Below are 24,314 nucleotides of genomic sequence, written 5' to 3' on the forward strand. Positions count from 1 at the left end.
GAATTTCTGTGATGGCCTCGGAGGAGTGCCGACCGAGAGGCCATGACGAGCGATTACCTCGACAGCGTGAAATGTCATAGTCAACAAATCCCCATATTCTCAATTGCGAAGTCGGCGGGGAAATGCCTCGGTAATATCTCTCCCAGACCTCATCGCCCCATCGCAAATCTTCAAATCTGCCTCTAAATTACCAACCGGCGACTCGAGACACGGCGCCGACCTCCGAGGCGGAACCATCGGCTGTTACTTCCGAAACCGCGCTGTTATTCTCGTCGGGATATTTCACCCGCCAAACCTCATCACTAAAGTTAAGAGCTGTGAGGATTTCTACAAGAGATACTCCCCGTTCAATTTCATTCAAGATGTTCGCCCTCAGACGCACAATGGCCAGTTTGGCACCCCAGGCATCGTCGAGCCTGAAGCAGGCCGGCAAGGTGGTGTGCATTGGCCGCAACTTTGCGTATGTTGTTGACCTTGCCCTCCTCGAGACTTGCGCTGATGATGGATATTCAGGGAGCACATTACTGAGCTCAACAACACCAAGCCTAAGCAGCCCTTCTTCTTCCTCAAGCCCTCCTCCTCCATTGTCCTCCCCGGTGAGGGTTCGGTCCTGCGGCCGAATGGCATTGACATGCACTATGAGGTTGAGCTGGCTCTCATCATTGGCAAGGTGGTTCGGGACCTCCAGGCCTCAGACACACAGGGTGCTCTGGATGCCATCAAGGGTATGTGTTTTTCAGTTGGGTGACAAACAACGGCTGACACAACGCAGCCTACGCCGTGGCTATCGACATGACGGCCCGCAACGCCCAGAACGAGGCCAAGAAGAAGGGTCTCCCCTGGGACATCGCCAAGGGCTTCGACACGTTCCTGCCCATGAGCAACATCATCCCCAAGGCGTCCATCAAGAACCCCCAGGACGTTGAGCTCTTCCTCAAGGTCAACGGCGAGGTCAAGCAGCAGGGCTCGACCAACCTGATGATCTACCAGATCCCTCGCATCCTGAGCGACATCTCCAAGGTCATGACCCTGCAGCCCGGTGACATTGTGCTCACCGGAACCCCTGCGGGCGTTGGCCCTGCTGTGCCGGGAGACGTCATCCGTGCTGGTCTGAGGGTTGATGGTAAGGAGCTGGAGGAGGGCAACATTGAGATTCCTGTGGAGCAGTCGCCCAGCTCTTACTCCTTTGCCGAGACTTAGACAGAGGAATATGAGGGACTGGTTGATGAGATGTATGATGAAAAAAAAAAAAAAATGACACCAAAATGTAGAATATAATGAGGCAGACATTCTGCAACTACTACTACCACAGCATCAACGCCCGCCATACCCATACACCTTTTAATTCGCTCTTGACATCGTCACTCTTAAACATCTTCAAATTACTCCAGATTGGGGTCCTTGATGCTCCCCGGCTTGGGCGCCCAGTCCGCCAAAGTACCACACTTACCACAGGTCCTCTTATCGTTGTCACCCTTAAAGTCCTGAACAGCAGCCTTGATCTGGGTGCCCAGGTCAGTGCAGTGAAACGCAGCCTCATGCACGACCTCGCCGCACGAGGCGCAGTACCAGCGCATGCGGTCTAGCGAGTCCTTGGGCCGCCGCTGCTCGAGTACGACGCCGACCGTGTTGGCGAAGCGGACGGGGTTGTGGGGTGTGTTGCCGGGGAGGAGGAACATGTCGCCCTCGCGGATGATGATGTCGCGGAACTTGCCCTCGTCGACGACCTTGAGCATCATGGCGCCCTTGTACTGGTAGAACCACTCGGGCGTCTGGTTGATGTGGTAGTCGGTCCTGGCGTTGGGGCCGCCGACGATCTTTGGTGGTTGAGTTTGAGTCAGTGAGTCCTTTTTTGGGGTGGTTGATATTTACCATGACGCTAAAGTCTTCATTGTAGACGCAGTAGTTGTTGATGGGCGGCTGGAGAAGATGAGAGTTTTCCTCGAGCCTTGTAATTTGAATCGAGTTGGTGAGTAAAGTGTCTGTTGGTGGATGAGACGACAAGTTGACTCACCACTTGGGCAAGTTGATAGGTGGCGAAAGCATCTCTCACTACAATATCACGGATACAATCTCAAAAGTCGACCAATGTGGGTTGCTTGAGGGGTATCAAGCGGGTTTCAACTTGTTAATGTACAAGTTCAAGTTGCGGATGTTACGGAGATCCAAGTTGGCTGCTTAGAAGTAGGTACCTAACAAATCATGATGCCTTAATAATACCTCAGTTCAGCCTCCAAAACTTACCACTGCTCATGTCTCCCGTCCTATCTCCATGACTCCGAGTTCGATTTCCACTTTCACAGGGACCCATCCCTCCCCCATCTAGGTTGATCACGGGCCTTGGGTTCCATTTGCTCTCTCCCCCGCAGTCGTAGTGGGCGCTTCAGCGATAATCGCTTCCTACAGGGGTCATGTTCAGGCCGCTCTAGAACGGGTACTTGCCGTTGGGTGTGGAATGGGTGGTGTCTCAAGTACCGCTATCGCACCATCCAAGTCCGGCAGATCCCGTGCATCCACAGCTCGGCCACGAGGAGACGAGCTCTCCCTGTCGTGAACCTCTACACCATCTCAAGCTTGCGCACGTTTGAGCTCGTTTCAAGCGTCGGGTTGTTTGGATATTTAATCATTCAGACGTCTCCTCTACTTGCATTTGTTCTTGTTGCGACGACACCATCGATTCCGTTCCAAGACCACGACGACCTCACGATAACGAATCCGCACCCCACGACAGCAGATACAATGGACCACACACACATGGACCACAGCGGAATGGACCACAAGGGAATGGGCCACGGCGGCATGGACCATGGCGATGGAGGCATGAAGGATATGTGCAGCATGAACGCAAGTTCCCATCGTATCCCCTGCTCATCACCCCCCGCTGACGACGTCGTCTCTAGATGCTCTTCACCTGGGACACCAAGAACCTCTGCATTGTCTTCCGACAATGGCACATCCGCTCGACCTCCTCCCTCGTCTTCTCCCTCGTCGCAGTAATCCTCCTCGCCGTAGGCTACGAAGCCCTCCGCTCCCTCTCGCGTCGCTACGAAGAAGCCCTCGACAAGCGCGTCCGCGCCACACCCAGTGAGCCTCTATCCCTCCCTTCCCATAGACTGCATACCACACATTCTCCCCTTTCCTGTGAGTGGGCTGGGGAGCCCAAGACATGAAATAATCTCCTTTGTGATGGATACTTCTTGGGTAAAAGTGCCAATGCTAAGTCTTCCCGTGAGGTTATGAACCTGTTACTGAGTCGACTCCCATCCTTTCAGGGCAAAACCAGGAGCAGGCCGATCAGCGCGCCCATCTCATCAAGGCTGTCTTGTATGCCCTGCAGAACTTTTACGCATTTATGCTGATGTAAGTCATTGCAATGAATCTCTGACGGCCAGCCACTTAATTGCCAATAGGCTTGTCTTTATGACCTACAACGGCTGGGTCATGATTTCCGTGTCACTCGGCGCCTTTATTGGATATGTCTTCTTTGGACATAGAACTTCGGCTACAAAGGACAATGCGTGCCACTAAAGAGTGGCAATGGCTACAACAATGGCGTTTTAATGGCGAACTGTCGAAGCTGAGATACTACTGTGTTTGTGGCCAGGGTAACTTGAACGTAGACTTGAGCAACTGGATACTGACAGCATTTATGATACACTAAGAAATCCCACCGAATTTATGAATATTCTCTTCTTAATTTGATATAAAGCTTAAGCAGTGCCCTGCGACTTGCCAAGCCTTGTTCCAACTGTCTGGGGTACCTATTCCTGGGCCACGATAAAGACTCCCAAATAGCAAAATCGACTTTTCAATCCAAAACATGGGCTTTGAACATGATCTAGAGAATCTACTCATCTGGGCTCTATGCCCTCGCTGAGCCCAAGTCTCTTTGTTGCCTTGCACCTGTCTGGTCTACATCTTGGCCGCCTCCCCATTCTCCTCCTTCTTTTCCTCCTTCTTCTCACTCAAATCACCAAGCTCATCAGCGTGCGCAATGATGGCCTCGTCACCGTAATTATCATTGTGCTCCATCTCGGGCTCCTCGGCGTATGCGATCCTCGCCGCGTCCACGAGCATCCGCGCCGTCATCCCCCAGACCTTGAATCTGCCCTCAGCCTCCTCCTCCTCCTCTAGCTTCTCGGCTAGGTTTTGTTGAGTGCTGTTCCGTCGTGGCTTAGATACTGTCTGGTTGTTGACGGGCACGTAAAAGTTGTGTACCCTCCAGGGATAATCCTTCCATGAGTGCCAAAAGCCGTCGTACCAATGTCCCTTGGGGAGCGTCTCACCAGGCGCGGGAGGTAGATCACGCTGCTTGAGGAAGTTGTAAAAGGGTGCGCTAAAGACTGCAGCGACTTCACGGGCGTCCAGTCTGGGTATCATGATCTCGTCCACTGTAGGCGCGGGCTCATCGGGTGTGCGTTGGTCTGCGTGGAGGAAGGCGACGCATGGCCGCACGACGAGGTGAGTCCTGGCGAGGGAGGGAGGAAGACAGCAGAGATGTTCGATGCGGAAAGGCTTGGGGAGTTTGTTATCATCCATGGGAAGTCCAATCTCCTCCCACGCCTCCCTTCGCGCGATCTGAACTACAAGATTTTTATGTCAACGTAGAGTTCCACAACTCGGATTCAGAAGTATCTTACATGGGGTCTCTTCAGTGTCATCCGCCTTGCCGCCGGGGAACGCAGCGTGGCCCGAGAAGCTCCTCAGGCTGGCTGCACGCATAGTAATTACGACACGGAGGTCGCCCCGGCGGTCGGCGTAGAGAAGAATCAGGACAGCCGCACGCCTGCGGGCGGGAAGACGATCCCATAGAGGAAAAGCCGGGGGCTTGTAGGCGCGGAAACGAGCGAGTGCCGCCTTGAAGTAGCAAGTCAGCATTGCAACACGAATATTGATACACGGTATGAAAACAAGATGAGTACAAAGTCGAGGGACGGAGTAAAACTCACCGTAGACATTGCGTTCAGAGGCGACATGGTTAGAGCATCATAGTACAGCGACGCCTCTCCGTGGTTGATCAGCACCTCCTCCCTCGCAGCCTCACGAATACCCTCCTGGAGCGCCTCAACGACGTCAGCGTCGGTGATGCAGTGGCTGTCAGCAGTAGCGTCTGTTGATTCCGGGATCTGGTCGATGGCGGCGGCAGCGGCTGCGTCGTGGATCATGATGTCTTGGGCGTGGCCGTTTCCTTCTATAGCCCCGAGTGTCTATCTCTATACCTTTCTCACTCTCTCTCCCCGGCGGCGCTTCACTCTCTGTAGATGCAGGATGGATGGAGGAAGCCGCGGTCTCGATCGGGGAACGGCTCCGGCTCCGGCTTGTGACAGATCTGCGGGGGCGGGGCTCTCGGTAGGTAGGGGAACCAGGCAGCCGGCTGGGACCGAATCGGCGATTTGATTTATACCGAGATTTGAGCGAGACATTCGAGTTGAGATGAGTGAGGTACAGTACTGCCGGGTCCTCAAGTACGTACTGCATATGGTAGAAACTGTAATGTCATCGTCTGTTGATCGATTAATCCTCCTGCCAGCAAACATATCCAGCTCTGAATCACCGCCAACACATCTCAATTACATGGAACCAATCCCTATATGTGAATAGATGGATAATCGTGTGCACTGTATAGAGGTACGTGTGTTACCTGGGATAACATGACAAAATTTTAAGGGGGAATCTCTCTCAAAGTGACCCTCGCGCCGCGCTGAAATGCAACCATATCCTTTGAAATTACCCTCCAACCGTTCATCACTCACCGTCCGATTTCCTCCTCCGGGATCATCCTGATCTGACTCCTCAGTTGAGTCCTCCTCCTCTCACCCCGTGCCGCCTGAATCATCTTGGCCCCGTCCCGCGCGCTCGCAAATAGATCCCTGACCTGCGATCCCGTCTTCACGAAGAGCCCGCTTTGCTCTGGACGCTCGAGCTGTCGTGGGAGGGAGCGAGGTATCACCATCTCTGTCGAGGTACGCTCCTCACTCCTGCGTGCAAAAAAGTCCTTGATGACCTCTCTGACACTGCCGTCGTCTCCGTCAATGTCCTCCTCATCGTCAGTTTCGAAAATACTTCGAGGCGGTGAGATAATGCTCGCGGTATCCAAGGACGGAGGGATCGAGGGAGAGTACGGTCCTTTTGTGGGGTAGTTGATGGCAGTGAGTGATGTCCTGCTGGAGCTGACTGATAGAGACGAGTCCTTCTTGCGGGTGAATAGCGACTTGGCAGAAACGCTGAGGCGTCTGCTGAGCGATGACTGAGACCGCGACATCATGGAAGCACCTCCGTAGATGGACTGCCGCTTGTCGTTGTTGGCCAGCCTGGTAGCGATTCGGTGGTATTCGTCTGCAGTTTCAGCATCGCTAAAGTAGTTGTAAGATTGGCTTGCCTGCCAAGCCACGTCTTCGTCGAAGGGTTCGTTAGGGTTGTCGTGGGCATGTTCGTCATGCTCTTGCTCATGGATATCGTGAACATCGTGAACATCATGGCTGACATGGTCGTCGAGGTCGGGGACAGTCTCCAATGGTGTCGTTGCAGTGCTGAATCGTCTCGCCTTGGGAAGATGTAATGAGGCAGAGCGATGTGGTGTCTTGGGTGATGCCGGGGCTGTAAAACTTTGGACGCTCATCATGCTATCGCAGTCCGGCTCCAACGGGGGCATGCTGCTGTCGGAGGATCTTGGCTGATAGTCTTCGTGTTCTGCAGGCTCCACGTCGAATATTGGTTCGTCTAATGACAGGCTGTAGCCACTGGATGAATCGTCTGGGATTGACTTTGGTGAAATAGCAGGAGAGAAGCTGGGTCGTGAGGGAGGCGATGTCCAGTCGATACCTCCTCCAACGTCATGGCCAGTCAATTGTTGAATCTTTTGAGAAGACCGGCGTTCACGTAGAGTGCTTGCGCCTGAAATGCTCATACGCGAGGCTCGTCGTCGTGATAGAGCGAGGGGAACCACGACAGGGGGGTGTTGAGGTAGCTCTTTGGGATCGTTTCCAGGACCTGTCGTCTTAGGAAAGGCGCTGAATCTCCGAGTTTGTACAGGTTTGGCCCGCGATGAGCTCCTCGATGGGATCGGCGGCGGCGGTAGCGGCCTTGTCATGTAGAGGTAGGCATTTTCGGGGGGCAGCGTCAGTTCTATGCTGCTGATGGAGCGTGCGTAGCTTTGCATGGTAAAGCGGAGCGTGCGATGTTTCTTGTCGCTGGAATGGTGTCTTTCGTCGTCTAAATCGCAAGATCGGAGCGCTGGGGCCTCGCATAAAGGATATATTCGGCTTGCTTGCAACCCTCAATATGCGCCACCGCAGAGGACAATAGCTGGGCTGTTGATTCAAGCCCACGCAAGGGCGCGATCTCCTTTGTTCCCCCGTGGCCAAGTAAACTTCGAGTTCAACTCCGCCACAAAGAAACTATGCTTTCATTGACCGCGTTCCAGGATCGATCTTGTCGGTATTGTTGGGCCTTGTGGTGGATGGATGGATATTGGTCTTGTCGTACTGAAACCGTGAGTCAAGGGTTGTGAGAGCGATAGAGAGCGAAAACCTCGCAGCGAATGCCCTTGAGTCACGAACTCGGTCTTTAAGAGTTTTCCCAAGCATTGTGAGTTTGAGCCGTCATAGTCCGTCGGTGGCTACCAAGCCCACGGAACCTGGATATTCGTTCATCTCCCCCGGAGTCACCTGGGACCAAGCGGGTTGTGGCGGGAGGCTTGAGTCTAGGCTCGGCGAGACGAGCGACACATCCTCCAAGACAATGGACAGCATTCCAGTCCACTGCGCCTGGGTGGGAGGGCTGCGCGAGCGGCGCCCCGCAGAGAATGACAGGAATAGATTGAATTGTTGTCGAGTCCCAGAGTCAGTCTGGCTCGAGATGGCAACATTTCCCCCTCGCAGAGACGTGCGCAAACATCTGACAGCCGTGACACGTCTGTGCCCTCTCACTGACAGACAAACAAACATGAAGCCATCGTCGTTGGGAAACCCTGCGGCCACTGACGGCAAGCTGTCGACGGACGAGCATTGGCTGCCGAGAGCCCCAACCACGCCATGTCGTGCCTCCTGGGCTCTAGTGCTTCTGGTGGCTACCGCAATTGTACGAGTCGTCCCAAAGCATCGACTCCTCAGGTAGAGTTCCGGTTCGCCCGACTCAGTTGACATGCCTTGGCTCTGCGGTTGACCGACATTTTGTTCCGGGAAAGGCAAGGCTGCCCAGAGACGCGGGACGACCCATCCGACAGGCGACATGGCCATCTCGAGACCAGGGCGACAATTGCACCAGAAACCTTCCCAGAGACCCGGAATGCCCTCGTGGCAACTCAAGCCCTTGCCGCCCTGGGCCGCGAGCCCTGGCCCTCTCTGGTCCTGGGCCTGACCATCGCGGAGCCGCATCAGGAATGCGCATCTCGACGTGGGGAGCAACATGAGTAAAAAGAAGATTTGTTCGACATCGGCCAAACCTTGGCCCAAGATCAGTCTCATTAGATATCCCAATCTATTCAACACACACACGTATTTGCACCGGACGCCCGGATATCTTGACCGCCGTTTAGTTGCCGTAGTCCCTTGACCGTGCCTGATAATGGCGCCATTAATCCTCCTCGTCGTCCTTGCCCTGATAGTCTCCAAGAAGAATGTCGTCGATCCCGAGGCCGGTGGAGGAATTCCTGATCCACTCCGTCTCGACGCGGAAAAAGATCCATACCCATCGTCGGAACACCTCGAGAAACTCGATGAGGAATATCCCTCCCTCCAGGTCGCTGAACTTGTCCAGGCGGCTATTGAGTTTTATCGACCATGTACACCGCAGCATCAAATCCATGCCGATCACAAAGTAGTAGAGGTTGGGCACCCTGAAGACCAACCTGTCTCGCAGCCCAAACGGGTGGTGTGGTGATTCGCGATCTCGCTTTGACGCGAAGAGGGTCATGTCCCAATCCTTGGTCACGTCCCAGTAGAACGAGTAGAGTGAGTTGATCAACACAGCAACAATCCAGGCCTTGTGGAGGACGGCCTTGGAATCTGGATCATCCACGGACCTCTGCCAGGCGCTGGTTATCAAGACAGGAAATGCCGACGAGTACTTGAGGGCGTTGGCCAGGTGCTGACCGCCCCAACCCGTCGACTCCTTGTATGGTGCCCTTCGGACACGATAGTACTCAATCAAGCACTGTCGGAATCGAATCAAACTCGGCAACCCCATGATGAGCGGCACAATCACTGTTCCTCCGCAGTTGCGATCGGGTCTCTTAGTCGACGAACCCTCTGCTGAGAAGAACATGCACAACGTAACGAACAGGTCCCCAAAGACCTTGGCGTACGATGTCAAAACATCGGCGAGCAAGATGTCCCCGAACTTGCCGTCTTGGGCTTCGGCTAGCCCACCAATGCTAACGCGCCGCAGGGTAGCCAAGAACCTCCTTCTGCCGCCGCTAGGGAGGTTCCTAAGCGGAACAACGAACAGCACAACCAGTGCAAAAAGGTAGGACAGCGGCATCCAGCCGTAAGCGATGACGCGCTCCGGAATGCCCCATGTACAAAGCCAGAACAGAGTTATCGACAGGCTGAATAATGCGGACAGAGCTATGGCGAGGCGATAGGTCGAGCCATGATGCGGAATGTGTTGCGGCGATGATCGGCCGGGATATCGAATAAGATGCGGAACGTCGACATTGAAGAGATAGAGGCAGTGGAGGTTCAAGCCCCATCCCCAGACGGCTGCGAGAAGCCAGAGTCAGTCCCTATCGTCAACAAGATCACAGCCACGCTTACCCAAAGTTGCGATGAAGCCAACACGGTACGGCAGAGGGAAAGCCAAGCTGAAGGAGTCAAGCTCCGGATCAACAGCGGGATCGCCATCCATTGAAGCGAACCGCCATCGGGCAAAGGATATACGACAGAGAGGGAGTACGGAGCACTCGAGGAAGCGCCTGCAAAGGGAAATTTAAAGGAGTGACTGAGCAGCAACAAAGTTCATGAGGTCGATTGCGATTGCGACAATCCAACCTGTCCTCAATGTGAGATTGCAAGGGCGGGTCCTCGGGTTTTTTTTTTTCAGGGGTATGGACCGTGGACGTGGAGGCAGGTATGAAGCTGCCACTTTACGCGGCAGCAACGACGTCAGCACCTTCACTTCCACTTTCCTAACGTGGGTGTGGGCATGTGCTCGCCAGCTCAGCTTAGCCACACTCTCTACTCTGTCAGCCAGCCACAGCCACACCTACACGGTGCGCCACAACCCCACGCTCACTAACAAGCGATAAGCTCCACCCATGCCCACGTTGCTTTAGCTTTGCCCCTTCCTGGCGATCATGGCGGCCAGGGTGAAGCGAACAACACGCCGCACAGAACGAAACAGTCCCTCCAGGTGGGGATGGTCTCGATCAGGCTCGAAGTCGAGTTGCCCGGCTTCACAGAGCCCGTCTGCAGACTCGCTCGTCCGGTCTAAAACCTGGGCGCTGATCTACGGCGCTAACCTGCGAGTTGCAGCCGCACGCCTCTCGTCACGCCGTCACGCCGTTGAAACAAGCCTGCATATCTCTCTCGACCCTAGCAGACCACAGCGCTGCGCGGCGACTTGGTCAGAAACGAGAGACCCTAGTCCGGCCACAAGGCACACCTCACCGCAGATCTAGGGGTTAAATCCGTGCCGATGCTATTCGCTAGCCCGGGTTCTTGGAACTGTGAGGAGTCGCGGAAAGGCAGCTCCCCTTGCCCCGGCAGACCGGGTCTCCACCGAGGTTAGCGGGAAAGAGAGACGTTCTCCCTTCTCCCTTTGCCGCTTGCCTGGTCTGGCTGTTACGTTACGTTAATGGACTTGTTCTTGTAGGGGATAGACTGCTTGAGATGGTTCTGAAATGGTGAGAGAAAACCGTGCCAAGATGGCCAAGATGGATCCTACTTTGGAAGCGGCAGGCGTCGAGAGGAAGCTGCTGGTACGGAGCCGTTTATGCATCCCAGATCCCACCTGACCTGGGGGATCGAAGCTGTCCTTGTCCCACGCACGCTCTCGCTGAAATGCCCTCACAAGGCTGAGGAAACAGGACGTGGCATTGGACCATTGGGGACGATGGGCCTATGACCGAACGCCACTGTCACTTTCCACCGGTATGACACAATGGCTTGCAATCCTCTGCTCGGGGTCCCTGGAGTAGAGCTGATTTCTCCAGTCTCTCTGCACTCCTGATGCCTGCCGAGCAGCCCGACAGCTCCCACCAGGGCGGGTGGCTCAAGTACCGACCCCGGTGGGTGCAATCATTCACACAGAGTCCAAAATTTGGCGGCACAATCGGCAGCCGACCCAAAGCCCCCCCATATAACCAACACGCTGACGATTCCAACACCGCGGTTCTTCATGACATTGGACTGCTCACCGTTCGGGTTTCCAGACCTAGAAACCTCTGGCGTTCAAGATGAACCCCCCACAGCCGCCAGGTTTCGCCGCCGAGTTTATTGTTGAAGACCCAGGCAAACCCGTCCCCCAGAGGCCCGTCCGGAGGCGGGGACTGGAGACTCAGAGAAAATGGATCAGAAACTGGATGAAGAGGCTGCCTCAGGGAGACGAGGACTGGGACAACAACTCGCCGTCGACGCCAGACGATATCCAGCGCCTGCGTGACCGCCTGACACTGTCCCACATCCAGTCCCGCCACGAGATGGACTGGGCGACTCTCCTCGACACCTACGCAGCTGCCGCCAAAGATTTTGAGGGCCGAGAACTTCAGCTTCACAGCATGGTCATGGTTGCCGCCTGTCACGTGGCGTACAATAACGGTTTGCCCAGGGACGACATGCTCCAGGCCATGGCCAAGTGCATCAGCGGCGGCAGTGACACTCTGAGGTCGAAGCGATTCGCGCTGCCCAAGTGCATACTGATCGGGGACGAGCTTGCCAGCGTGCTCGGCGTGCGAGCTTACGAGCTTCCATTAAGAGGTACCCTATCTACAAGACTCGCCCATTTTTAATCCATTATTACGAGATCCTCATGCCGTCCAGTCAACTCGTACTTTACTTTCGGCCAGCACTTTACCAGCGAGTGCTTTCCACTCCTGCGCGAGGAGTCTGCCGTTGCCCACCGTCCATCCACACCACTGCCCTCGGAGCTGCTCCGAATCCCAAGTCTCGTCTTTGACCTGTGCAATGGAAAAGTCAGGTACGTGACAGCCTCGCGAACGAGCGCCTCAGCCCTGGGCGTGTTGCTTACGCGGTACGCAGCCGTAAGCAGGTTGAGAAAAGTCTGACCACAGGCACTTCGAGGTCGACCGCGGGCGGAAGCGGAAGCGGTACAGCGTCGGACGCGAATACAGACCATGACATGATACACATCATGAAGTGAACAAGGTCGCCGGCTTGTCACAGGCACGAGATCGGTTCCAGGTGGAGGGGGATGTAGAGGAACCGGAGATTCCCTACAATAGCTCTAAGGCCAGTCTCGTGAACATGGAGGGCGAAGGCTGGGTCCCACGTCTCCTTCTGCGAAGACTTTTTGTCGCCGGATATGAGCTCGACGTCGTACTTTGTGTTTCCGAGGGCCACGACTATCGCCGTGTAGCCCTTGAGTAGTGAAGAGGTGTTGTCCTTTTCGAGTCGAAAGGCCTGGGGGCTGATTTCAGGCCTCCGAAGATCCTTGACGGCCATGCCAAAGGTCATGGCCCAGGACTCGAGGTCAGAAGCCTGCCAAGATTAACGCGAGCTCGGCATATTGGTTGAGAAGAAGGGACAAAAATATACCACATTCTGTAGCAGAGCCTCGCACAATTTTCCACACGACTCTGGTAGGCCATAGCTCATGAGACCCTTCCTCTTCTCCACAGGGAACAGAGTGAGAACTTCAGTGGTGGCATCCTGCTGCAGGGCTTGCAAGTGAGGTTGTAGAGGCAGAAGCCTGTAGGAGGGAGTTGTCATCCTTGCAGGCTCTCATTGCGTTTCTCTGCCGCCCAGAGTTAGAGTAGTAGGGGACGGAGACGAGAGAAGCCTCAGGGCGCACCAGGCGGACGGAGAACCAACAAAGTACATTGTCTAGCACTGAAACCTGACGATTTTGCAGGGATGCCTCAGGCTTCACGGCAGATGGTGCCGCGGATCCGCGGGGAAATGCCGTGGTTGATTTGATCGCTGGCGCATCCCATCCGATCGTAAATCCTGGTTCAGCTAAACTGCTGAGAGAAGAGACAACTTGCATGTCATTATACTAGACTAGCTTGAGAGTACACTCCTCTTGGCAGGGTTTTAGGGGCATTAGTCGATGACATCTCTTGACGTTGTTGAGAGATCAGCTCGACTGGCTAGATTGTTCGAGTCATGAACAGACGACATTAGAACTGAGGATGTAAAGTTGGTTTATTCTTTGAGTGGTATCTCAAGGCTCCACAAGCCACCCTGGGGTTGCCACGTTTTACACCTGCAACTCTTGGTAAAGGGCTGATTCCGGCCCATGTACATACAATTGCGGAAAGATGCCGCTGGCAAGAAACCATATCTGACTTCTCAACCTCCATGTAGACAAGTGTCGCCCAAATGGGCATGATCGACAAGAGAAGATCGACCCTTTCACGGCTATCAGTGGACTAACTTTAATGTCAACTACCTCCCTATCCTACACTCAGAATGTCACTTGTCTAGAAGTAATTTGACATTGGGTTACATGCTGAAGGTCGTTGTCTCTGCTCTTATGACCTATAAGCTCACTTGAGTGCTTCATCATGCCTTGGTGGGCAGTCAACTCCGGAGATGTCGAACTGACAGTTGTTTCGGGTAGCGTTGACTTGTGATCAACCATGCTCCCTCGAAATGTCATCGGGCAATTTGGCTCGATTCGGGCGTTACACTTTCCAGCCGACGAATCCAAGTCGTGAATCAGTTCCACATCATCCAGTTGGTAGAGATGCAACCATGAATCATGGCCAAGATATGTCCTGCGTTTATACCCACGCCAAGGTCCACGAAGCGCGTGTCTCTGGCCCTGTCTCATCAGGTCCACAGCTCGACCAAGACGTTAATTGGCGGGCCGAGTCTGTTTAAAAGGCGTGGGTTTAGTGAGATTGAAGTTTTTTGTCAACAAGTTGATTGGGTATAGACGCATGTGCCCACTTGAAAAGATGTCGGTGAAGCAAGCCAGACGGGCAAGCACTGCGAGAAACAGAAAAGGCACACCATCTCTGCTTACTTGCATCTTCGGCAGAGAATCGCGAGGAGAAGTGTGCATGACGTAGGCCCACATGGCTTCAGCGATCTTCAATAGATATCATCTCATCTGGATCGGATTGGACGCCCGGCTGGGCAGGAGGCCATCTGCAACCAACTATACCGATACAGGGAGCCTTGTCGCGATGGGGGAGAAAAGAAAAAAGAGAGTCATTCTGAGTCTCACAGTGTCTCGGCAAATGCTCAGCCAGCCACGTTCAACGCTCAAAGACCATCCCTACATGTAATATCTCTCAGGTGCCACAGGAAAGGGCTGTGCTGCCTGATCAGCCCCTCGAGGCACCGTCGTTCAGATCAGGCTCTCCAGCGTCTCGTACGAGGCCGTTTTCGACATGCAGTCATTGTACGAGGTGTAATGGTTTATACAGGTTCTCCTTCGTCAAGTTATTCCGGATACAAGTGTAGGGTGAGTGGCCACGAGTTGGAGGCTGAGGGTAGAGGAGTGCTGAGTGACGTTATCATGAGTAACATGTATTGTGCCCTTGGTGGTCTAGAGCATGATAGTATGTAGTAAATCAATACTCGCTGCATACTACAGGTCATCCGCTAATGCCAACCAAGCGTCTCCTCGGAGGTTGGCGCAGCTGTGTTATCCAATGTGGATCGTGCAAATGTCTTGGCAACAGGACAAACTCGATCACTTTTGACTACCCAGATTTCTATAGTGTATGTGCTGATACATATAACTATCGCAAATGTGGCCCAGGTTCGATGTGATGCCTGCAATGAACTGTCGCCTCTGGGGCTTCACTGATAGCTCACTACACTCGGCCACACTGATGAGTCTCCCTGAAACAGCGTGGGTCTTTCCCATGCAGTCTGAAGAAAAGTTTAGAAGATCTGGGAACGACTGAGATAATGGCGTCCTCGGGGGGGGGAAGCATTGAGTTGCTGAACATGCATAGCCGGTATGACTTCAGTAACAACCTTCGGACTGCGCCCCATGAAGGATTCGAAGAGCGGCTGGGGCAAGAAGAAAGCCCTGCCTCATTTCTCCCGAGTACTATATCCCACCTTCGTTGGCTAGTGTTCATAAGGGAATTGGTTCAGCTTGCTCATACTGTCAAAGGCTTCTTGGAAAAGGGATGAAATGGTCTAAGCATTTGGAATCCTCTATGCGCTGTGCCGCACACGCAGGCTGGGCTCAGATTTAGATCACCACGAATATTCTTCCACTTATAAAACTATCAGAAGAAGTTGCCATATGATTATAACTACAGCTACTTAACCGTTGCCTTTCGTAAGATCAAGTTCAATGCCACGTGGTTCGAGAATAGCATCCACACTGTGAGGATGATGGCGATCTAATTAATACGAGATACGAATAACCATTGAGAACTATAAAAAGTACTTAAAAATAGACATGAAAGAACTTTGAACCTTATGTGATTTGGGTATTTTTATCCCAAGTGCCCAATCTACGAAATAAATCGTATCTTTTGATGCCGAGGCCAAATGTGGTCATGTTCTGCATCGGCTCCCCTTTTCTTCAACCATGACAGCACACGGGTTTCCTCGTCTCGGTCGCTTATTAGTCGAGCGGGGTTTTCGCCTGTCACATACCATACGTTGAGCAGTATTCCCCTAGTCAGGGGGACCACGCTGCATTCTTTGTGGTATGCTTCTTGCGACATGCCTCAGCCTTGTGTGATGAGTGATTGTGATCTCAAGAGCGACTCTGTGATGTGATTCTCTGAAATGTGATTCTTGACACCGGAATGCACTCTTATCAGAATAACACACCATGTGCACGATTGCAGGGTGCCACTGTGAGTAAGCGGGTTTCTAAGAATAGATCCAGAGCATCCATGGCTTTTATTGGGACTGGAGGCAGATCTCGTCTAGGGAGCAGCAACAGATGACAACGAGATGAACCAACAAAGCAACCAACTTTGACAAGCCAGGGTTGCACCGACCAGCGAGCGGCAAAACGGCCTGAACAAGTAGTTTGTTGTTTTTGGCTCGCTGCAGGACACCATCTCAGACGAGACACCGGACAAGAGTCAACACTTGAACTCTCCTCGCTTGTTGGGTCCGATGCAGGGAGGAGGGGAACTCATGGAAGAGAATGAGAGCATGAGTGAATGCATCGCTCAATGGCTGGCGCCTCCCCCGTGGCTTGGCCTCTGAGGTCTTGGCGAGGCATGCGGCCATCGCAGAATGGCACCTCGACGGGAAGGCCAACGACCCAAGGAGAATTCCACCAACCCAAAAAAGCCCACTCAACCCCCCTGTCGCTTACATCATTCCGGCAAGGACTTTGAGTGTCTTTGTCTATTCTTTCTTCTGCCTGTCCGTGAATTAGGGGACGGGCTGTTTCTCTCCTGTCTCGGGCTATCTCTTGGATCGTCTGGTGCGTCACATTGGGCGGCAGAGACATACTGGGGTTTCACTATTCGCGCCATCAAACGTCCCCTGGCTGAGCCGTTCAGCTGCATATGATTGTGGATGTGATGTGGATGTGCAGTTTTGACACTGCGCCTCTGTCGGATGGTTTACAGCAGGATAGAATGGATCCGTCCTGTTACTGGTGCATCTGCCACCGCCGTAAACATCTCTGCGACGGCACCATTATAGCACCGTTGCTCTTCTCTCAAAATACTGGTCGAAACACACAAGCACATGAAATACAGACAGCCAACCCCTGGCGGCACGAGCACCAAGTGGAGAGGGCAACGTGAACTTGTCCCCGCCGAACTGACCAGCATCCAATCAAGGCTGCAAGGTCGTGGGGTTGATTCAGGGCCGAAAGAAGGTTGACGGAGGAGATACGTAGGTGGTCTGCCCAGCAAGACAAGACCAGACAACCTAGTCGCCCGTATACAGCACGCTCCGTGCGCGACGGCATTTGGCATTATCATTGCGACGGACGGCATCTGCAAGTTCCTTCTCGGAGCGGGAGCCTGAGCCCGAGGCCATTGGACACCCGGCGCATCTGCTAGTCGAGTTTTGGGCTTGTCGCCGATCACGACGGACGGATAACGAGCCGCCATTTGTTCTGTTCACTCTCATGTTTGATGTTCACGCCTTGCAAAAGAACAACACCACACGCATCCCCTTTTATTTATTTTCTCTTCTTTACAGCTTCGAAATTGCTGAGCCGCTTTCAGGTCTGTTCCCGTCTGTAGTGCTTACATCTTGACCGCCGAATCCCCTCCCCTCGGACCGCTTCCGTCCATACCTGTACCTTCCTTTTCCACCTGGACGACCCGCCGTCGTCACGCCTAGCCTCACAGAGCGTCAGCCACAGGCGAGCGCACCTCAGCTGCTGCTACTGCTCCTCGACACGACGGAACCAACCAACGTTCACCATCCAATTTATTCACCCATTCCTCACCAACACTCACGCACACACCAACGACAACAAAGCAAGAGCCTCGGCCGCGACCACGACGACTCGTTTTCCCTCGCGTCTTCGCCCTTGCTATGATCACTGGCCTTCCGCCGTAGAGCGCTAGAGCGTCATGGACGCGCCGACCGTCGACGCTGACGTTCGTCGCTCCAGCATCGAGAAGATGCCTCTCCCCCCTCCTCCGCCTTTTGATAGCTTGCCCGACGAGATCATTGAACAGTGAGTCCTAACGAGTCCTCGTCGCCCTGCTGCGTCGATGCGCCTACTGCATCGCGCGGGTCTTGGGGAGTGATGACAGGGCAAACAACAGTCGAGAGATCGCTGCCCAAGATTTCCTTATCGCCAAATGCTAACGCTCAACTCTCCCTCAGGATCCTGCGACTCGCCGACCCTAGCAGCTTCGCGTCTCTGGTCCTCCTTAACCGCAAGTGGAGAGCCGTCTCCCAACGAGCACATCTCTATCTTTTGCAGCTGTCACAATGTCCTTCGTATTCCGCAAGCCACTCAACTTTCCCGTCCTCGGACGATGACAACCTCCCTCAACTGCGCCGATTGTTCGCCCAAGAAGTCAAGCGGAATCTCTTCCAGGCTTTCCTGCGCCCAAACATCACCACCGTGAAGCTCATTTCAACATCTATCAGCTCTTCGTCATGTCCTGGAGGTGAGGGTATGCAGTATAGTGCCTCCCCAAAGGGCCACCACATTCTGGCGTATAATTCCGGTAGGATTTATGTGTTGGATGTACGGGGCTCGAGTCTCGAGATCAAGCGGGAACTCAAGATCCTCCGCCGACCTGTCTCAGCCTGCATCAACGACGCAGGCACCCTTCTGGCTGTGCTATCCACCGAGATGCAGGTTGATCTCTACGACATGGAAAAGACCCCACCGCGTCGAACACAGTCTATGATCCTCGACAACACTCCTCAAGCCATTGCTCTCTCACCCTGTGGATCTGTCGTCGCCGCAGCTTATGAAGGCGGGATTGAAGTGTCCTCTCTACGAGCTGATGCTCTTGTAACTGATCGACGAGCTGTTAAGTGCGACGCCGTCGATGCTCTGACATTCTCCTATGATGGCACTCAAATCCTTGGAACTACTATTCATTCCTCTCCGCCAAGCACCGTCATTATCACGGCGCCATATTACGACCCAGGTCCTCACATGTCCGAAGACAACTTGAGCCCACTCTGGACTACATCGATTTTGTTTCCCAACACCAGCAGAGACTGCAGCCATGCTGTTCTGCTCCAGGACGGTAACGAGGAAGAGGCAAGCTGGACGTTTACGTACGACCGAAGTTTTGAGACATTCCGAGCTGTTCGAATCGATGACCTGAGGAACGGCACAACCTATTTCACGGGACCAGTACCAAGTACATCGTCACAGGCTAAGCTCCTCCCTTCTACCCTTCCTTCTGCGACGTATCGGGGTGAACTGGTGTCGGCTGGGTTTCAAGGGAAGGACGTATGGATCTATGGTGTCCCTGAAGACTTGGATGCCGTTCCAGACAGCGCATCATCATCGAACGACGGATCATCTCCATCCAATCTCGGCAGACAAAACAGCGGCAATTCACGACGACCTTCAACGCGGGCACAGGAAACCGAGGGTGGTAGAGTACCTCAGTGGCAGCTCCTCTGCGACAAGCTTAGGAACACGTTCGTTTCGGGCGCCAAGGTAGCTGAGTTGCCTGAAGTGAAGATGGTGAAATGGGTTTCAGGTTTCGGCAGCTCGTCATCACAGGAACGCTTGGTCGTGACAGCTCGAGGAGTTGGCGCACCGAGGTTGGTTACCGAGGAGGAAGATATGGACTTTGTCGACGGCGGCAGAGTTACTCTCATCGACTTTGATTATGGCATCCGTGACGGAACCAAGAACGAGATCACCATCGAAGTTGGCACCGACCACCCCGAGGTATTGGAGGAAGAGCAACGTGACCTTGCAACAGAGGTGGCCATCGTCCGACGAAGAACTGTGGCTCAAAGACGAGGAGGTCGTGGCGGAGGTTCTAATCTACTTCGAGCTGCTACATCTGCCGCACGAACTCACGCAGTTCCTCCTCTACCAAGGCCTGAGCGCACAAACAGTCGCGACAGTCAAGATGATGACGACCCCTTGATCCCCCGGAGGATTGGTCAACATCCTAGTCAAAACCCAACTATTCGAACGACTGAACCTGACAACGATGACGATGACGGAGATGGCCTATCGATCGATGAAATGGAGGCATTGGACGCCCCTTATGCACATGCAAGCCCTCGCTCTCAAACCACTCTGCGTCGTGCGGCGACGGCTGCTGCTGTGGATCGAACTCTCCATCCTCGAACTGCGGACGGCCGCCCCATCGAGTATCGCCGTGCAGACGGTCGACGAGAGCATCCGCATGAGAGCGATGCTGACAATTGGGTTCCTCCTCCACCCCCATACCAAAAGGAGGACCCAGGAGACTTGCCGGCCTTTCTGCGTGGACCCTCAGTCGCTCCTCTCCCTGCCCCTATTCCTCCTATCCCCCCTATGCCAAACTTGCATGCGGCTGGGATGCATCCTTTCGGACAAAACAACGGAGGTGTGGGCTCTCTTGATTCCAAGGACGGCTACCAACACCCGGCTGCTTCGCCTCAACGACCGCCATTTCAAAGAACAGCGAGTGACTCGACTACTATGAGTAGACCACGAGTCGATTCTACGTCTCGGCCAAGATCGAGCCCCTCGGCTCAGCAAGAGATGGAGGACGAGCTCTATGATGCTACTCCGCCCGGTTCGCCTCGACAACCTGCGCGCCAAGCAGAGACGGCGACCTCTGAGCCCGACTCGCGAATCCCTTCCGTGTCTTCGATTGCCCCATCCTTGGATTTCAGAGCCGTGACAGCTCCCGCCGATCCTGCTGTGGCCTTACCAACCCCCTCCCAATCTCAAGCTCCGGTCCCAAGGGTGAGTGTGGATGCTTCTCCAGCGACCGAACATACGGCCCAGTCAGGTCAGGCTACGGCGTCTAGAGTGAGGCGGTTGTCAAACGCTCAAACTTGGCCTGGTGGTCCCGGGCCCGAGGCCCGCCGACCCGCTGACCAAGTTGATGGGTTCCCTTTCCCAGGATCCAGACCGCAGCCCATGGAAGACTCTCTTTCGGCCTTGCCACCTCTGCCCAGCTCAAGCCAGCTTGCAAGCCTAAACCACAGAGTCAGCCAAGGCAACCCAAGACGCCTTTCAGGAGGCTACCATGTGGCACGGAGGCCTGTGGGAAGCTTAGATGGTGATTACCTGTCACATTCGCTTCCTAGTGCGCTGGCAACAGGACCTTCCAGCCTCACACAGCCTGAATTTGATCAACCCCTCATTATCAGCACCCCCAGAGGTGTTACTGGTGCCTTTGACCCACCAACCCGTCAGACGTCTGGCCGCCGAAGCGAGACCCCTTTGCTTGCACCGGTTCCTCGTCACCCTCGACCCGTTCCCGGGTCCAGTCAGCGGCCGACGGTGGAGCGTCTAGAGACGATATATAGTATCGCCTCGTCGCAGGGAGGCAACCATGTACCCACAGCACTTCCTGCTCATCAGCCTGCACCTGCTTGGTTGAATGCCCCCCCTGTGCCCGTCACAAGGACATCCCCAACAGTGAACCGCCGACCCAGCCGTGCTGAGCGCAGCGCCGCTAAGAACATTAAGGATGCCAAGAAGCGTGGCTGGACTGGCAAGGGCAAAAAGAAGAAGAAGAAGGCCGCGGACGCCGCCAGCAGCGCCGGATGGACAGACATCTCCACCGGATCCGTGGACAAGGACAAGGAGAAGGACAAGAAATGCGTCGTCATGTAAGAACGCATACAGCAAGATTGACACCATCTAAGAGGAGAAGAGAGGGGAGGTAATAGCCATTGTGATGGCATCATGAGGAAAGACGTTTTCATTTTGGGACAGCTGATCACTCGCATACTACATACCCCCAATCGCTACATTTACATTTTTGTACTGTTAGTTTTTTTCTTGTCTGTACGCAAGGCCCCGCTGGCCTTGGCTGTTTTATCACTCGCTATATGTATGTTTTCATGTATGGATGGGAGGGTCGGCATAGCATGGACTTGTCTTTGCGTCACTTGTGATTGATTTTTGGGAGCGTCGGAGTATACAACGGCCAAAAGGGGATAGTGAGGGAGATGGATTTTTGATGTTTGAGTCTGAAGGGGTGGGCATATTTCGAGATGGATGATTCTTCACCATCTAGAGCAACATATACCTCTTGTGTCTAATGTCATGCTAGTATCTCGAAACTGTAGTTTCGGAAAAGATGTATGAGTTTATTCACTTGACATGAAAAGTCCGAAGTAACAGAAATGTGTTCGCTTATCATTCAGAACGTGTCTATAGCCCTTTTCCAACAAACAAGAGTACATAATAAAAGGAAAACAGGAGCAGATGCTAAAAAACACATGGCAGACATGTCCTGGTAAAATCTTTCAGGGTATAAACGACAGACTCCCTCCCATGCTTCCGCAACGCCAGGGCCTATTTTAGAGAACCCGGTTTCTAATGCGGTGAGATGCGTAAAAAGGTAAAGAGGTTTTTGATCATGTATGTACATAACGAGGGCATCCCATCGTGCGCTGCAGGATGGGTTGAATTTGGGGGGAGGTCAGATTAAAGTGATGGGGCTTGTAGCATGTTTACAACAAAAAAACACTTTGAAAAGACAGTCTAGATTCTTGGTGTTGTCCCCGGTACGTGAGGCTTCGTCCCGGGCGCGTAGGCCTTCCCTCGGCCAACGCCTCGGAGGTCGGCCTCGTCCATCAGGTCTGTAAAGGTTGTGGCGTGTGTCAGGCGGCGGGGCTTGACAACGTCGCTGGGGTCGGCAAAGACGTTGATGCTCTCGCAGCTGGGCTCGCGCTGGAGGTCTGGGCTGTCAGGGCGACGGCTGACTTGTGATGAGGCCTTCATGGCGCGGATGGGCGGTAGACGGACAGTGCCGTGGCGGACGGGCGTGTCGTCGATGGGGCTCATCTGGGCCGACTTGTGGTTGGGTGAAGGGTTGGGAGAGTCAAAGGGGTTGGGGATGGAGATGCGGATGCGAGGAGGACCTTGGGGCACGCGTGTAGGCGTGGGAGAAAAGGAGAATTGCCTCTGAGCAACGCTAGAGCTGGCACCCGAGAACTGGCTCTGGGCCCCTGAGAACTGGCTCTGCGGGACGCTGGAGCTGCCGCCGGAGACCTGCGAGTTCTGGGAGGGCGTCTTGAGGATAAAGTCGGCGCGGTACGAGTTTGGCTGGACGATGGGCTCCGAGATGAAGTTGCCGAACGAGGCCTCGCTGCTCGAGGTGCTACCGCCGCCGCCGTAGAAGTGACCGCCCTTCTCGCCATGTCCACCCTCACGCTTCTTCTGCCGGCGGAAGTAGAGGAAGATGACGACAGCGATGATGAGGAGGATGATGCAGCCGCCGACGACGCCGCCGACGATGGATGTTGTGGCGGGACCTGAATCCTTCTTCTCCTCTTCTGGGTCCTCCTTCTGGTTCTCATCGCTGGCCTTGGAGGGCTCAGAGGTCGAGGTGGGCTCGGCGCTAGCAGAGGCCGTCTCGCTGGACGTGGGTGATGTTGCGCTAGGAGCACCTGAGGAGCTTCCGCTGGGGTACTCTGCGCCCTCTGGAGGGCTAGATTGGTCCTTGTCTAGGACACACTTGCTGTCACCCTCGCATGAGTAGCCAAAGGGACAGCACATGCTCCCACACTTTTCAAGCTCGAGGTTGGTGATGATGGTCATGACAGGAGCCTTGGGGTACTTTGTGATATCCTGACCGCGGAGATCGCAAGTAATAGGCCGGACCTCGTTGCAGTTCCTGCCCGCCGGGCAGCACATTGCCGAGGTGTCACCGGCGAGGAGTATACATGAGTAGTCCTTGGGACAGCAGAAGAGGTCGGTCAGGTCGCTGTTGCAAGAGACCCTGTCGGCACCGCAAGTGTCCTCGCGGGCAAAGATGCGACTGGCGGGGAGGGCGGATGTTGTAGATGTGCAGAGCGCCGTGAGGAGGAGGAGGCGGAGGGGTGTAGGGAGTCGAGCCCAAGGCATCTTGGCGGGATGTGAAGAAGCAATAGCTTGTTGGTTGTTGTTTCGGTAGAGTCGTAATATCGGTTGAAGTCGTGATGTGGATATTCAAGTCGTGATGTTGGTCGTTGTCGATAGGTTATTGGATCGTGTGTGGTTGAAACTGGAATTTGGAGTATCAAGCTGGGAGAGACATTGAGAAAAGGAACTGAATAGAGATGAAATTTGTTCCAGTCAGACACAACCAGCGTGAGTGACAAAGAGACCAAAGAAATGAGTCAAGTAGAACAAGCCGATTGTTTGTCTTTTTGGCTGAACAAGATAGTAGTAGTCGTCAATGAAGTAAGGAAATAGAACAGAACAGAGAGAGAGACAGAGATAAGGAAAGGGAATACGGAAAGAAGGAAAGCTGAATTGCTGGACAGAGAAGAATGGGGAGAGAAAGAGAGAGAGATGAACAGATGTTGGGTGGAAGAACACCCAAAGACATACGACAAAGACGGAAACCGAGCCCATCGTGGTCCACGGAAACAACAGGCCCCCAGGCGTCCATCGTCAAACGATCTGTCAGTCGCTGGCGGCGCATACTTTACCGCCCAATTGTGCGCCGAAAAAAGAGTCATGCCTCCCCCCAGCCTATCCGTTTCCCAGATCTATACATGGGACCCAAGGTTTGGGATCGGGGGACTGGGGGTTCTGCGGGAGCCAGTCGGTTGGCGTCGTATGCCCCTGTCACTCGACAGGGCGCC

General features: G+C 54.2%; 10 protein-coding genes across 10 annotated transcripts; 4 read left to right on the forward strand and 6 right to left on the reverse strand.

Moving 5' to 3' along the window:
- Positions 1 to 311: 311 nt before the first annotated feature.
- On the forward strand, positions 312 to 1,200 carry NCS54_00549100 (FAA-hydrolase domain-containing protein; the record flags this gene model as incomplete). Its single annotated transcript, XM_053150992.1, has 3 exons — positions 312 to 460; positions 514 to 725; positions 773 to 1,200. The coding sequence occupies exons 1-3, from the start codon at positions 363 to 365 to the stop codon at positions 1,198 to 1,200; spliced, it is 738 nt and encodes a 245-aa protein (XP_053006967.1). The 5' UTR covers positions 312 to 362.
- A 182-nt stretch (positions 1,201 to 1,382) lies between these two features.
- Positions 1,383 to 2,046, reverse strand: NCS54_00549200 (3-hydroxyanthranilate 3,4-dioxygenase; the record flags this gene model as incomplete). The annotated part of the gene is made up of 3 exons (XM_053150993.1): positions 1,383 to 1,817; positions 1,873 to 1,948; positions 2,015 to 2,046. The coding sequence occupies 3 exons, from the start codon at positions 2,044 to 2,046 to the stop codon at positions 1,383 to 1,385; spliced, it is 543 nt and encodes a 180-aa protein (XP_053006968.1).
- A 693-nt stretch (positions 2,047 to 2,739) lies between these two features.
- NCS54_00549300 (Copper transport protein) lies at positions 2,740 to 3,528 on the forward strand (the record flags this gene model as incomplete). The annotated part of the gene is made up of 4 exons (XM_053150994.1): positions 2,740 to 2,844; positions 2,901 to 3,084; positions 3,234 to 3,360; positions 3,411 to 3,528. The coding sequence occupies 4 exons, from the start codon at positions 2,740 to 2,742 to the stop codon at positions 3,526 to 3,528; spliced, it is 534 nt and encodes a 177-aa protein (XP_053006969.1).
- Positions 3,529 to 3,912: 384 nt separating this feature from the next.
- Positions 3,913 to 5,165, reverse strand: NCS54_00549400 (Hypothetical protein; the record flags this gene model as incomplete). Its single annotated transcript, XM_053150995.1, has 3 exons — positions 3,913 to 4,583; positions 4,641 to 4,857; positions 4,950 to 5,165. The coding sequence occupies 3 exons, from the start codon at positions 5,163 to 5,165 to the stop codon at positions 3,913 to 3,915; spliced, it is 1,104 nt and encodes a 367-aa protein (XP_053006970.1).
- A 584-nt stretch (positions 5,166 to 5,749) lies between these two features.
- On the reverse strand, positions 5,750 to 7,159 carry NCS54_00549500 (Hypothetical protein; the record flags this gene model as incomplete). Its single annotated transcript, XM_053150996.1, has 1 exon — positions 5,750 to 7,159. One exon carries the CDS (start codon positions 7,157 to 7,159, stop codon positions 5,750 to 5,752), a length of 1,410 nt encoding a protein of 469 aa, XP_053006971.1.
- A 1,415-nt stretch (positions 7,160 to 8,574) lies between these two features.
- NCS54_00549600 (EXS domain-containing protein) lies at positions 8,575 to 9,906 on the reverse strand (the record flags this gene model as incomplete). The annotated part of the gene is made up of 2 exons (XM_053150997.1): positions 9,756 to 9,906; positions 8,575 to 9,701 (listed from the first exon to the last, which is right to left on the reverse strand). The coding sequence occupies exons 1-2, from the start codon at positions 9,844 to 9,846 to the stop codon at positions 8,575 to 8,577; spliced, it is 1,218 nt and encodes a 405-aa protein (XP_053006972.1). The 5' UTR covers positions 9,847 to 9,906.
- A 1,489-nt stretch (positions 9,907 to 11,395) lies between these two features.
- On the forward strand, positions 11,396 to 12,318 carry NCS54_00549700 (Hypothetical protein; the record flags this gene model as incomplete). Its single annotated transcript, XM_053150998.1, has 3 exons — positions 11,396 to 11,915; positions 11,979 to 12,135; positions 12,198 to 12,318. 3 exons carry the CDS (start codon positions 11,396 to 11,398, stop codon positions 12,316 to 12,318), a joined length of 798 nt encoding a protein of 265 aa, XP_053006973.1.
- Positions 12,319 to 12,335: 17 nt separating this feature from the next.
- NCS54_00549800 (Hypothetical protein) lies at positions 12,336 to 12,887 on the reverse strand (the record flags this gene model as incomplete). The annotated part of the gene is made up of 2 exons (XM_053150999.1): positions 12,336 to 12,656; positions 12,714 to 12,887. 2 exons carry the CDS (start codon positions 12,885 to 12,887, stop codon positions 12,336 to 12,338), a joined length of 495 nt encoding a protein of 164 aa, XP_053006974.1.
- Positions 12,888 to 17,650: 4,763 nt separating this feature from the next.
- NCS54_00549900 (F-box domain-containing protein) lies at positions 17,651 to 21,348 on the forward strand (the record flags this gene model as incomplete). The annotated part of the gene is made up of 2 exons (XM_053151000.1): positions 17,651 to 17,757; positions 17,910 to 21,348. 2 exons carry the CDS (start codon positions 17,651 to 17,653, stop codon positions 21,346 to 21,348), a joined length of 3,546 nt encoding a protein of 1,181 aa, XP_053006975.1.
- Positions 21,349 to 22,224: 876 nt separating this feature from the next.
- On the reverse strand, positions 22,225 to 23,589 carry NCS54_00550000 (Receptor protein-tyrosine kinase; the record flags this gene model as incomplete). The annotated part of the gene is made up of 1 exon (XM_053151001.1): positions 22,225 to 23,589. One exon carries the CDS (start codon positions 23,587 to 23,589, stop codon positions 22,225 to 22,227), a length of 1,365 nt encoding a protein of 454 aa, XP_053006976.1.
- Positions 23,590 to 24,314: the final 725 nt, after the last annotated feature.

This window comes from Fusarium falciforme, chromosome 4 (genome assembly GCF_026873545.1).
Source record: "Fusarium falciforme chromosome 4, complete sequence".
NCBI classification, from domain to species: Eukaryota; Fungi; Ascomycota; class Sordariomycetes; order Hypocreales; family Nectriaceae; genus Fusarium; species Fusarium falciforme.